This window comes from Chaetodon trifascialis, chromosome 14, assembly GCF_039877785.1.
Source record: "Chaetodon trifascialis isolate fChaTrf1 chromosome 14, fChaTrf1.hap1, whole genome shotgun sequence".
NCBI classification, from domain to species: domain Eukaryota; kingdom Metazoa; phylum Chordata; class Actinopteri; order Chaetodontiformes; family Chaetodontidae; genus Chaetodon; species Chaetodon trifascialis.
Window position 1 is genome coordinate 16,656,106 of NC_092069.1, and position 14,209 is coordinate 16,670,314.

Genomic DNA, 14,209 nt, shown 5'->3' on the forward strand with positions numbered 1-14,209 from the left:
CGCACGTCAAGCAGCTACAACATGAAATGCTGCTTACACATTATTGCATCAGTAAATATACTCTATTTTTAGAATATATAATAATATAACGCTCTGAATGGGGCCATTCCTCATAATCAGTGCCTTTAGTTTTGATACTTTGTGTGTATTTTTCTTACAATATTTACATACTTTCACAATTTTTGAGTTCAGGACTACTTTTACTTGTACTTCTTGCACTGCAGCTTGCTTGTACAGACCTCACCGCTGTGCGATGACATTTCAGCCTCACTCTCTGAGCTTTCACGTTTCCTGACCGCTGTGGTTGTTTGTGTTGATATTATCAGGAAGTGCAGAATCCTAATGTGTCTGTGGACACCACACAGTCCTCAGACTCTCATAAAAGATGTATGAAGGATTATGGCCATTTGTGAACTCAGCCACATATTTGCACACACACGCATGCGCGCACACACACACAGAGCTAAACAGCTTGTGACCCAAAGCTCGACCTGGAATCGTTTATTTGAGAACATGAAGTCCTGTAGTTACTAGGAAACCAGTTCTTAGTTTACTTTTGTGTGAAACTGTTTTTTCTCTGTTAGAGGACACCAGTTGTAGAACAAAGACAGCCAAGAAAAAGTTGTTGTCTTGGCAGGAACAATTTCCTCAGCTCTGCACTTTGTACTGCGAACAACTTCTGATCTTTTCAGTTAAATCCAAGAGAGAGAATAGAAGTGTTAAACTATAGTCTAAGAACCACAGCAGGTCATATGTGAAAAGTTGCTTGAAAAGGAAATTATACTGATATCCTCAGGAATCTGTATAGGTTGACGATTCTCTACGTTTGTGATGTGTCCGTCAGTTTTGGTATTTCAACCTTGATTCTGAGAAATCATTTTGGTGGATGGTTCTAAAAACCACAAAACCCAGAGTCTCAGCTGCTGTTGCAGAGAGAAGTCAGTCAGAGGTGTGACTCAGAGCTGGAGCAAATTTCAGAAAACATGGCAACAAAACACTGCATGATGGTCGCTGAAATCACCAAAAATAGACCCAAAACCTGACAGATAACACATTTAAACTGATGATTGTATTATGTGGTTTTCTTCAGCCCACCACCACTAACCTGACATGCCATGATGTTTGTAACACAGAAGCATCTGGAAGTCGTCCTTGGAAACTGATTGGAAGAAATCTGGCACTGTCAGAAAAATACTTGGGTGGTGATTGAATGAACATCTGTCTGTCACTGCCTTCACCCAGTTAGATCAATGAACCATATGTTGTTGTAAAAGTTGCCGATTGAGAGAAGAGCTTACTTTCTTACTCTTACTCTCCAGTTGTGATATAACTCTCTATGCTCACCTCTGATTGGTCAGAACCTTTGTGATTTGGCTCCAAGCAAATAACGTGAACCTGGCTCGCGTGATCTCGCAAACACCGTCGGTATGTTTAAAATAAGGAGATTTGAAGGTTAGTGATTGGACGTTTCTTCTCAAAATGCTTGCTTTCTTCGCTGTTTTATTTTTTTTTTTATGCGCATCAGCTCGTACCTCTGACTTTTTATCAAAGAATTAGATGTTCTGCAAAAGCACGCCTCCCATTTTGAAACTGTAGATACACACTATAGACAGACAAAAGCATCTGCCAAATGGGTGTAATGTAATTGCTATCTGCACCCACAGACTCAAACATATATCAGTGATTGTATTGAGAGTTTGGATCCATGCTGAGAAGCCTTGACCTCTTTTGAAAGGCAATAACAGCTGGAAAAGTGCCAGACTGGAGTTTGCAGTCGCTCTGCACGAGAGACAAAATACTGATAAATACACAAGCTTTAGATCCTCAAATACAGTGATCATGATAAATGACATCATGTTAAACTATGCCAATGAAACCAGGTAGTGTAAGAGTGATGATGATATTTACTCTCCGTGCTCTCTCTGTCTCTTGTCTAAGAAATGAGAAATCTACTATAATCGATTTGAACACACCTGTTTAGCAGCAGAACCGCTCTCATCTCTCGCGAAGCAATTACATGATCAAAGGCAGGGAGCACAATCAATGTCCAAAGTAATTGGTCTTACCTGCCATGCAACCCTGTTAGAAAACTATTATAGCAAACTGCTGTTCTGGTCACCTCAGCAGCAGCTGTCCAATCACATCAAGTTGAGAGGTTCCTTGAGACTTTCCCCCCTCGCAGCCTCTGCTTCAGGATTTATCAGCCAGAAGATGAGCAAGCGCTATGTTGAGGTCCACGCTGAAGAGTTACAGTATTTTGATTAAATTGGATCATAATCTCATCAGAAATTTGATCCATAGGGCTTTTTTGACCCACACGCACTAACAGAAGACAGTAAGTCAATATTGACCTACGGCAAGCGAAATAATGAGCAATAATCAACTGGTTTTCATGGTGTATTCTGCCTTCGGTTTAACTGGGTTACCGCTATAAGCAGTAGGCGATTTTAGGGAGGGATGTCTTCCCCTTTGTTAGCAAAATGACTGAAATGCATCCCTCTTGTTAACCCGCCACCCCCCCTCTCCATCCCTTTGTAGCAGACAGAGTGCAGAGCAGAGAGCTTGTTTAGTTGAATATGTTTATGTTTATTTATCTGACTGAGGTTTGTACAAGTTACAATCTGACACTCTGAAATATCACCAGCCTATCTGAGCTGTGTATTGATAAATCTGTGGTGCTGAAGTTGCAGACAGATTTATAGGTTGCAGATTTATTTGGAATATTGTCTAAACCAGGGATCCTCAACGACATTTGCCCAAGGGCCAGAATTGTTCTAAGCACACAAAAATCCATTTATTTAGACCTAATTAGCCTATTATTGTTTCATATTTTCACTTTCTTACAAAGTTTATTTTTTTGTGTCCATATCAGTGTGAACAGACTCCTGCAAAACCTGGAAAATTCATAATTATAACTAGATACTTCACTAGAAAAAGCCCGCACCAAGGAGGCAGTCAGTACTCAATACAAAACCCACAACAACAAACAAAAAAAACCAACAAAAAACGATCCCAGGAAGCAAACAAAAATCACAGTTTGAGGCTCAATACAACAGTTAGCCAATGAAAGGAGGCTAATCTCAGGATGGACTGAGCCTCTTCCACTGGTCAGTAACCTTAAATGTGTGCATTTTCTGAATTCATTAATAGTCTGCTGGCCGGATAGAAAGCGTTGGCTGGCTAGATGTGACCCACAGGCTGCCAGTTGACGATCACTGCTCTAAACTGTATACTATAGATACTCATTCCACACTATATTGTCGCCTGTATACTCTATAGAGTGCTGTCACCTTCATGATCAAAGTGACAAGTAACAATGTGTCACAGAAGAGCGAGAGGATCATACAGACACACTGCCTGTCGTGTTCCTATAATAATGTGAAATGTCACAGTTATGGTCCTGCAACAATAACCATTCGGGAGGTGTACACGGGTCTGTGTTGATTGGTGGTGTGGGTACGGCTGCTGCTCTATTGAGTCATTCTCCCCCGGTAAAAATTAACAAATCACTGACTGACTATAAGACTTTGTGTGAGCTGACCCTTTAAAGTAACCACAAGCTACTGCTGTGAATAGCTATATTTTGATTTGCAGTAGATAATGGAGATTTGCTGGATGTTTTTCTTGGTGAACTCATGCATGGCGGTGCAGCAGTGAGGCGTGAGAACTGCGATAAATCACTCGCCATCTGTCTTGCAGTATTTGCAGCCTATTATTTGTCATGTTCCAATGTAATCCTTCTTGCTTTGTCATACCATGAATAGACTGAGAGCCTAAGATGTCTTCACATCATGGATCAAACCTCTCTCACAGTACACACACACATCAGCATATTCTAGTCATGTGAAAATGATTTTGAAAACTGTTGGCTTTTCAAAGGGATTGTCTGTCGAGCGGAGTGCCTTGGTGTGGCAAATCGGTCTTCATGGCAGGAGACAGTATGGGATTTTTTTTTTAGAGGCAGGCCTCATTGGGATTGCCATTTCTTTTGATGTCATGTCATGCAATGGCATTTCAAGGGGGAAATGTGCTCCTTTGTAGAAGACAGTTGAGGCAGGCAGGCAGTGACAAAGGCAGCTCCAATCAAATCAGACACGTAATTAAAAGTTCTGAGAGGCCCAAAATGACAAGGTCAAGTGGAAAACAACTGAAGAATAAAATCATAAAAAGCAAAATAGGAGATTAGCACCTGCAAGAACTGATGCACGTTGTGATCATGTTGGAGTAATCACACTCAATGTGCATCAAGAGGATGATCTGTAGAGAAACAGTCCTGCAGATGAAGCTGATTGTACAGATGAAATACTACATGATCTGTCTTTACCTTAACTCGATGTTGGCGATGAACTAGTCATAGCTCGGTGCATGGGTAGTGAGATTACTTTCCTTTGGTAGTGAGAACTCCAAAACTCCAACATAATCTGTAATTATTTATTTATTTATTTATAGTTATTTAACCAAACATAACCAAACATGAATTAAGCTCCAAAATCTCCATCTTGCTGACCTAAAAGGCTGTTTGCGTGTGAACCAGCGGCCCACATGTAGAGGAAAATGTCTGTTCAGCACAATATGAGCTGTCCTTGGTGCTGACGGTCATTGTTTCTCCTCATCCTTAGAAGAGTCTTTGGCAGGATCACCTAACAGCCGCTCTGAAACTGGCAGAAAGTCAAGGGCTTTTCTCAAAGACTGCCCTCCAAACAAAGGTTAATGTCCACTTCATCTGGAAGTGTCCCCACTAAACACTGTCCTGCCATGAATTGCTTATTCAATCACAAATTAAATAAACCGTAACATTAACATTTATTGATCATCTTGGAGATCCCCTGGTTGTAAAGCAGGAAACAGGAGCGACTAAAACATTAAAAAACATTAAAGTGAAAATATAAACAGCAGTCAGTTTACGCCAATGTCTTAATCCTGATGTCCCTACAAGTAATAATGTGTTGACTGAGGGACTGTAGTGCTTGAATATTTCTACTACACTACATTATTTGATACCTTTATTTACTCGTTATTCAGCAGATTTTGATTAATATACAAAATATAATCGACAAATTAATTATGATGTATTATTATAGGTTAAAGATAAATAACACTTAAGACTTATGATACAAGCTACCCATCAGTATATAGAGTCATTACCCCCACCTTTACCAGCTGCAACATTAAAGTGATGTTTACATATTAATGCAACAGTCATTATAATAATATATATTATTCTGAAATGGGCCGTTCTGCATAATGAGACAGCGTGAAGGATGTTGGTCGCTGAGATGAACCTACAGAGAATTATTACCTGAATCTGTAGCTCCCCTAGGCTGTACAGAGCATAATGGAGCATTTAGATGCTAAAGAGACAGATATTTCCCTCAGGAGTTGGTAGAGACCAAAAACAGAGCAAAATGAGAGTGAATATTGGACTTATATTACCTGCTGGCCCGAAAGAATGCTAATGTTGCACCATAACTGCTGGGTGTCTATAGGTTGCTGTTTGCTATAAGGGTTAGGGTCCACCATATCAACTGAAAGTGGGATACTTTGTCAGTACTGTGTTTGCGACTTCTTTTTGCTGGCCCCAAGCGGTCAAATAAGCAGTTATTGCAGTTCTAAGTATACTCTGTGTTCCACATTATTATGTAAGGCGTGACTAATTGCCATGCTGCTCTGGATGGTCCAGATGGATGGAGCTCTGGATGGCTGACAAATGGCCAGTTTCAACAAGACTGCGCCATACCATTTCCTGCCATGGTATGAAAGGAAGAGTTGTGCCTTCCAGAGCTAAATTACTTTCATGCAGGACAGCACAGCATCCCATGCTTCAAAAAACACCATTGACTCCATGCTATGGGCATGAAGGGGGGGGGGGGAGCCTGGTGTGGACACCAACATCCTCTGACCTCAACCTTATTGAGCACAGATGGAACATCTGTGACGGCCGGCTGCACTGTTCCTCAAAACAGCAGCTCTGGGAGGCATTACTGCATCCTCAAATACAATACAGGCAGAAAGTGTACGCAGACTTACAAGTTCAATGGATAAGAGTTATTAATGCATCATAATTTGGAACACGGAGTATTGTGATGCTAATACTTTATGTACGTACTTGTCACATAGTGTTAGTACATTGTGGCATCGCTTCTCTTATTTACAGTCAGTAAAAGATCTGAGCGGTTCTTCCATTTCTGCTTTTAGCCTTCTGAAGTCTCCTCTGCTCACTTTGTGCTCTCGTCATCTCTCCAGTTCAGTTTAGTGTTAATGTGAACCTGCAGCCTCTTCAGCGTCTCCTGCTCCTCACCCTGTATGCTGTGCTGACATATCATTTCCACAGCCAGTGCTCTTATTGCACCTTATTGATGTACAGTTATAAATCCATCCAGCAAACTGTTCCGCTGTATGTCCTCACTGTTCCTCCGTGTGACTGAGGAGTCAAGTGACGGCATCTCAGATCTGCTGAAATTAGGAGTTGTACACAGCTATGTTGTCATTTATCACCTGTTTATACCGCTGCCTCCACTTACAGGTGCCCAATTCAATTCAATTCAATTCAATTTTATTTGTATAGTGCCAAATCACAACAGAAGTTGTCTCAGGACACTTTCCATATAGAGCTGGTACAGACCAAGCTCTTTTATCTACAAAGAAACCAACAAGAGGAGTTTCAGTCGTTGACAGATACATTAATAAATACCTATATTTATTAAATGTTTATATACTACTAATAAATGGTGACACAACTTATCATATCAAAAAACAGCAATATATATAAAAGCACAATAAGTTAAGCATGAGCATATTTTTAAAAAAATCTAAAAACTTGTTTGTAAAATGCTAATTTTAAAACATCACTGTGGATTTAATAACCTTTAAAAGGTATTTGTCATAATTTTACATTTTATAGACTATATTAACAGAAAGTTTGACCGACAGAATAATCAATAATGAAAAAAAAAGATTGTTAGCTGCCACTCAGAGCTTCTCCCCAAATGGCTGCATGGTTCACTTCTGGTCTTGGTATGCAGCACATTTCTATCCAGATGTATTAATCCATCGCCTGTCACAACCAATCAGAATTATTTATGGGTTTATTCATGAAGCACAGAGGTTCAGTCTAATCTCTGGGGTCTCTGATCGGTTCTTTCTTGGCCAAGCCTCTAAAAAAAACATTAAGATGATCAATATTATTTGATTCGGGATCGATGCGTTTTAGCTGCTTAGTTTATCACGCATGGCAGCATCAGACTGGTAATTGTTTGTGCTGCTGACATCCAGATCTGAAACAGGCAAACATGCAGGATATGAATAGAATAGAGGAGAATGATGAGAGAATAAACAGAATGTGAATGTTTTAAGTCATCAATATGTTTGGTTCAACAGCATTGAAGCATTTATTGTTGTTTCGATGTCACAGATTCAAGTAAGAATGGCCAAATATCAAACAAAGGCGTCTTCATCATGCTTAGCAGTGCGGAAGGTGTCAGATGAATGAAAGCCCTGGTAGTGAGTGACGTGTGTGTGTGTGTGTGTGTGTGTGTGTGTGTGTGTGTGTGTGTGTGTGTGTGTGTGTGTGTGTGCGTGTGTGTGTGTGTGAGCGTGCTGCTCTCCAGCGAGCAGCAGCGAGGCCTGCAGTGCACTAATTAGTGCCATTAACACGACAGACATTAATCATAACTCTTCAATGAAAAGTGAATACACATGGGACCGTAGCGCCACAGAGAAGCCCAGCAGATGTGATGTGTGTAATTATTTACTCCTGATTCTTTCTGGAGCAGAAAAATGAAGTGAAACTTAATGTTTGAGCCAAAGAATTGGTGCTAATTTTTTATCTTGTTATTCTGTTTTTTAAATTAGTCTCAGGCCTGTGTCAAGTTTTAATTGACTTTAGTCTTTTCTTAGTCAAAGAAAACTTACTTAAATTACTATTTTACATTTAGTCAGTACCACTGTTGATAGTTTAGTCTTTAGTCATCACCTAGTCTCATCTCACTATAAATAAGTCCAGTAGTTTATGCAAACACTTTTATTAAGGTATGTTTTTGTCTGCAATTATTTTTTATTCAAATTCATTTTGATGGTAATGTGAAGGATAGATAAACAGATTTTCATGTCACTGAGTACATGCCAAATACATCAGTGAGTAAGTTAGCTGCTCAGGTGTCGGCTGTATACTCGGCTGTTGTTTATGATTTCAAGACGTATGGTTGTATGTGAAGTTTGCATGTTCTTCCCGTGCATGTGTGGGTTCTCTCCGGGCACTCCGGCTTCCTCCCACAGACCAAAAACATGCTCATTAGGTTGATTGGTGACTCTAAATTGTCCCTAGGTGTGAGTGTGAGTGTGAGTGTGAATGGTTGTGTGTATGTTGCCCTGCGATCGGCTGGCGACCGGTCCAGGGTGTACCCCGCCTCCCGCCCGTTGACAGCCGAGATAGGCTCCGGCCCCCCCGGAAACCCGAAAGGGATAAGCGGCATAGAAAACGGATGGATGGATGGGTGGATGGTTTTTAGACAGTTAGCTTTGCTGCTTCAATTAAACTTGCAATCTAGCTGAAACATCAGTGTTTCCCGTACAGTTTGCCCCACTGCAGCTTCACGTCGGCATCCGTCACATATAGCCGACACTTGTGACACTGAACAGCACACGCACATACGTGCACACACTCAACCAGTATAGACAGTGAGTTACAGTGTTGAATAACGGCCGGAAAAGTGTTTTTGCAGAACATTATGATGTCACAGTGGCGCTGATCTTTGACCGTTTGGATGGAAAACATCACTTTATCATTTTAAGCTAAGAGACATTTGTGTGAGTGCATTACGAATGGACAGACAGCAACAAACAACTTACTCAGTGCTTCAGTGCATCTGATTTGTAAAACCAGCAGAATGGTCCGGGCTGTATGGCTCTACGTCATCGTGTTCGTTTCATCACTCTGAGTCTACCAGAGCTTTTCTCCACTGTTTCCAATGAAGTGACCGACTTTTTCCTTGTTTCTGAAAACTCATAAGATTTAGAATCTGCTTTGTTCAAGAGGATGGTCGGTGTCTCCATGTAAAAATCCTCTTTAATGAGGATAGAAAATCTCATTTGCCCCCCACCCCCCACCCACAAAAATAAGACTGTATTTAACTGGAGTTTTCTGCTCTCCTCCGTGAACTGCAGTCTTCAGTAATTGCATCTCATGGGATTTAGGCTTCATTTGTTGTCCAGTGAGGAGGCAGAAGCTCCAGCTGAATACATAAAACAAATTGGGGGCGTCTTGGAAAAAACTGGCATTTTTCATTTTTTATACACTGTGTACTCAATTCAACAAATTCTCCTGATCAATAATTGAAACAGGCTCTGCAAATTGTGGTTTGTTGTTGCTATTATTGTTTTATTCCATTCCATATCTGCGTTATACAGGAGATGACACTGATAGAGGAGGATTTAGACGTGTGCTCAAATGTCTTATATAATATACATTGTTGAGTAATTAGATGAAACTTGCTTACATTTATGGTCAAAAGACAAAAAGAGGCAAGCAGTGCGTCTCTGAACTGCTTTGTGGTGAGATACAATATCCCTCCTCCTCTACTGGGTCAAGATATGATAAAAAATTTGCATATTAATTTTGCTTGATTCTGTTCTCTTGTATGCGAGTGATAAGAACGTCTTGGTGACAGCCTGTGTATCCAACACAGTGTGACTAGAACAGATAGCAAAAATCAGTGTGCACAGCTGTGATTCCTCCGCTGGCCATAACGCTGTAATTAAAACTACACTTCCTCCCTCTCTCCAAAGTACAGCAGAAGATCATGTTCATCACATCAAGCCTATTAAGATTTCTCTGTTCATTTCTAATCTATAGGTAGACTCTGTGTCCAATTGTGCATGTGGAGCATCAGTATGTCAGAAGATCTGGATGTATGAAAGCTGTCAGTCAGCAGTTATAGTGAGAGAACAAGATGCAATCCGACCTCAAAGAGGCAGATTATTTTTGCAAATGTACAACAGTCTTCACACCGAAGGTCACTGTAGCTGGCGGTGCACCATCCATCTCTCTCTCGCAAGGTTCATTGAGATCAGAGAAGGTGGCAACATCTCCAGAAAGAAGACCAGCAGGCCATTAAAAGGTTTTTTTTAAAGCTACATTAATCAATATTCCTATATTAACAATGGATCAAATAACTGTGTGTAATGTGAACGGTGTTGCTTGCCAGAGAGTTGTAACACAACAACACAAACTCATTGTTTTGGTTTTCTGGCCTGAAATTTAACTCTGATGAACAACCTGCTCAACACCAAATGGTTCACAGACAAAGTGAGTGACAAGCTGGTGAACACACAGGAGCTTTTAGCACTTAAAGAGACACATACTTCCCGTGGGAGTTGGTAGAGACCAAAACCAGAGCTGAAAGTGAGTAAATATGGGACTTACATTCACCAGGTGGGAATAAATGATAATGTTGCTGTATGTATGCTGGACATGTATGTCAATAGGCAACTATTGGCTAACATGTTAGCTAATCCAATGTATGAAGTTGATGTCAGTTTGTCTTTAAACTTGTCGCATTGCTCCCAAGTGGCCAAAAAAAAAAAAAAAAATCACTTAATTCAGGTTCAATCAAGATTTTAGGACTTTCACTTGTATTACCGTTACAACACCAAAGATAGTGAATGTATCTTTAAATTTGGTCAAATGTAATCAACTTAATGTCTGAGGGTTTCTATTTATAATATTGATGCTCAATGTCGCCTATGTGACACATAATACCTTGACGTAAGTAGTTTTTTTTTCCCATTTAAGCTAAAGAAGGTTGGATGACAAGTGGTTTTCAGGTTTTGAAGGATTTGCGTCACCCTTCTATTAGAAGGCAAGAGTCCAGTGATGTAGGAGCAGTAATGTATTAAATGACAGCGCTATTAGGTATATTAAGATCTGAATGAGAAATTGTCTTTGATCCAATAAAACATCACTTTAACAAAGACAGAACAGGGTGCAATTACATATCCGAGCTTAAAAATGCCTTAATGTGCTCATCCGCACGGTCAGCATCACAAAATATGAATAGAGTAATGAGAAAGAGAAAGAGTGCCAGAGAGCTGCATGTCTTGACAGCAGATTAATGAGACCCTAACAGAATTGGATTTGAATATCAATGCTGGCCTATTGCTTAAACTGACACTAATTGCCACCTATTAGATTGGCTGTGCACCCTGTATTTCAAAACAATCACCGCCATTGAGAGATTAGAAGAGAGAAGGGTGGGAGGCCAAGTGAGTGCTCAGAGCTGTATCATTTGTCAGCTGGTGCTGTGTGGTGGCTTTCACAATGGTGTGTGTGTGCGTGTGTGTGTGTGTGTGACAAAGAGAGAGAACGAGAGAGAGAGAGAAAGAGAGAGAGAGAGAAAGAGAGAGTACCATCAGCAATCATCAGAACCCACCACTGGCCCCTAGAGGCTACAATGCTAACTGCAGCTCACAATGTGGAGATGATGTTGGACAGACCCATTAAATTAATGACTGAAATAAACTCATCTTGTTCAGGAGCTTTCAATTGCACCACAAGGTCTTCATCAGCAGATTGAGTTTGCTGAAGTTTCTATGATTCTGGACACCTGTAGGACTATCATCTCTGTCTTTATCGTGACAAAATGTTCATACAAAGACATTGTTGTTGTACCTTGTGAGGCTGAATTTGCAACATCACACAAGATCATATGACATGAGGATCCATCTTGCCAGGCTGCAAGTTTATTGCTTATGGCTGCACGACAGATGTTTGGACCATTAAGGGTTTATCCCCTTGGGAGCATGAACGTGCTTGGCTGATCCCAGGACAGTATGTTTTATTGGTTCTAAAATATATTGCTTGTGAAGTCGGCTTTCAATGTGGTGCTGGAGGAAACCTATGTTCAAAACAGAAATGGGTTGTCCTCTGAGGAGTACAACTGTGCACAGACCAGTCCATCACATTAGAGGTCTGGGCCACCAAAAATCATTGGGAATAATCCGCTGGGCATCATGAATGTCTGTGCCAAAGTGCAGGGCGATGTGACCAATCCTTGTTGAGATAAAGTGGGCAGACAGACAGACCGGCCAACCAGCAGACATCGCCATTATTATGCGCCGCTGTTAGTGGGGTGAAAATGTCACTCCAGCAGAGTCATTCTGCATTTCTCTGACAGTAATCACTGAAAATAGAACGAGTGTTTCATTTGTCTTTCTCCTTCTCTCCCCCTCTTTATTTCTCTCTCCCCTTCTATTTCTCTTTCTCTTACTCCCAGAGTAATTGATATGATATGAGCGCTGGCAAGTGTAATCTTCTTTTAATTAAGACCTGCTGCTGGCTCTGGTTTCAGACTGATAGTGACTTGCGGCTCTCTTCCTCTCATTTTTCTTCCCCTCCTCTATCATTTTATTTTTCTTCTCTTGCTCCTCTAACTTTGGCTCCCTCATCTCTCTTGTTATCTCAACACTCAACTCTTTCCCTTAACCCTTTACTTCCTTCGCTTCTTATCACCTACTCGGTCTAACTCTGACATCCTCTGTGTTCTTCTCTTTCCCATTTTCCCCTGTCACTTCTTTCTCTTACCCTGCAGTCCCACCACCATGAAGAGGAGAAGAGAGCCCTCAGCCGAGAAATCATCGTCCTCAACAACCACCTCATGGAGGCGAAGATCACCATCAATAAACTCAGAGAGGACAATGTGAGTGCCTCTGCCTGCATCTGATAATATGAGCTCAGACAGTATCTGAACTTTTTTGTGTGATGAGACTCCAGTTGAGGACATGACCAGATAATTTTTCGCCTGCAGGCCCACAAATTAGGCAGTAGCCTGGGGCATTCAGGGCCACAGAGGTCTGGGGCCTTGGGGTGGTTGCTTTCCTTGCCCGGCCAGTAATTCGGCCTTGTTAGCACCAGAACAACAGCTGGCTTGGGAGACCGAAATGACAACTCTTCAAAGAGCAGTTTTTCCCTCTGGAAACACTTTCTCCTGTCACACTGGCAGCTTTCTCTATGAACCCACTACTGCAAACAGCCTCATATCCACTGTATTTCTGCAACATCCTGGATATTTGTGCTTCAAGGAGCCACAGCAGATAGAGGAATTAACTCTAAGCCACTGGGTGTTTTATAGTGATTATGCTGAAATCAATGGGCATCCTCAGGGCTGCCAGAATTTGGAGCCTGGGCTGCATGGATCTGAGCTCAGGGGCATATGGCAATCGGGTCCCTCACTTTCTTTGAAGTGATTTTACTTGTATTTCTACTGGGGGCTCCAGGTTAGGTTAGATTTTCTCTCTTTGGTCTATGGCAGTTTTAAGCACTTCTGAGCTACAGAGTATTTAGACAATCCCCTCAGATCTGGCCAGGCTGATTGGAGTCAAGGTTCATTTGGAGTGGGAGGAGAATTTGTCCCATTGAGCCAGCGGTGAGGCAGGGATTCCCCCCAGAGAGCAAGCTTCGAGTCGACTGCTTATAACACAGGATAAAGTAAATAACCTTTTAAATGTTTCATGCCTGAGACCTGACAGGAAAAATAAATGCATCATATCAAATAAAATGTGTTGTTCTTGAGCCATAAAACCATTCAACCTACAATAGCTTGTTACAATGCACGGACTACAGACCCAGGGGCCCGACGGCCAGGGAGCTCCTGGGCCAAAGTCAATGAAATGACTGCAAAGTGATGCAAAATGAATACAAAAAGGCAGAAAAAAAGAATACAATGAGATACAAAACGACCACAAACAGAAGCATAATGACTGCAAAGACAAGCAAAGCAATCACAGAGAGATGCAAAACGACTGAAAACACACAATAACCACATAAACGACCACACAAAACGTCCTAAAAGACACACAAAATGACCACAAAGAGATGCAAAACAACGGTTGTAGTCATTTTATGTCTCTTTCAATCTGGGTCTCATCATCTGTCTGTGCTTATTACTAGTTATTAGATTGCAAGAATACCAGGATTGTACAAAGCCACGAGAAACTATATTCACATCGTCAGAAGTAAGAGAGGAAAGCCCCTTTTTTCCCCACGTTTGAAATGCATATGATATGTTAAGACCTCATCATGTTACCTCACAAAAACTGGCTCACCACCCCATGGAAGCTAACTTTCCCCGGAGAAACACACCACACAGCTCATGTTAACGAAGACATCACCAATGTCTCAAAGGTCTATTTGAACCGTCCATAAAACTACAGGGAG

At 41.2% G+C, this 14,209-nt stretch overlaps 1 protein-coding gene across 3 annotated transcripts in view; it reads left to right on the forward strand.

The window, feature by feature from the left end:
* LOC139342153 (brain-enriched guanylate kinase-associated protein-like) overlaps positions 1 to 14,209 on the forward strand; it is a 46,833-nt gene that overhangs the window by 24,143 nt on the left and 8,481 nt on the right. For all 3 annotated transcript variants that reach the window (XM_070979105.1, XM_070979106.1, XM_070979107.1), the window contains one exon: positions 12,585 to 12,692. In XM_070979105.1, the coding sequence (XP_070835206.1) occupies positions 12,585 to 12,692 (108 nt within the window). The remainder of the gene's footprint in view (positions 1 to 12,584; positions 12,693 to 14,209) is intronic.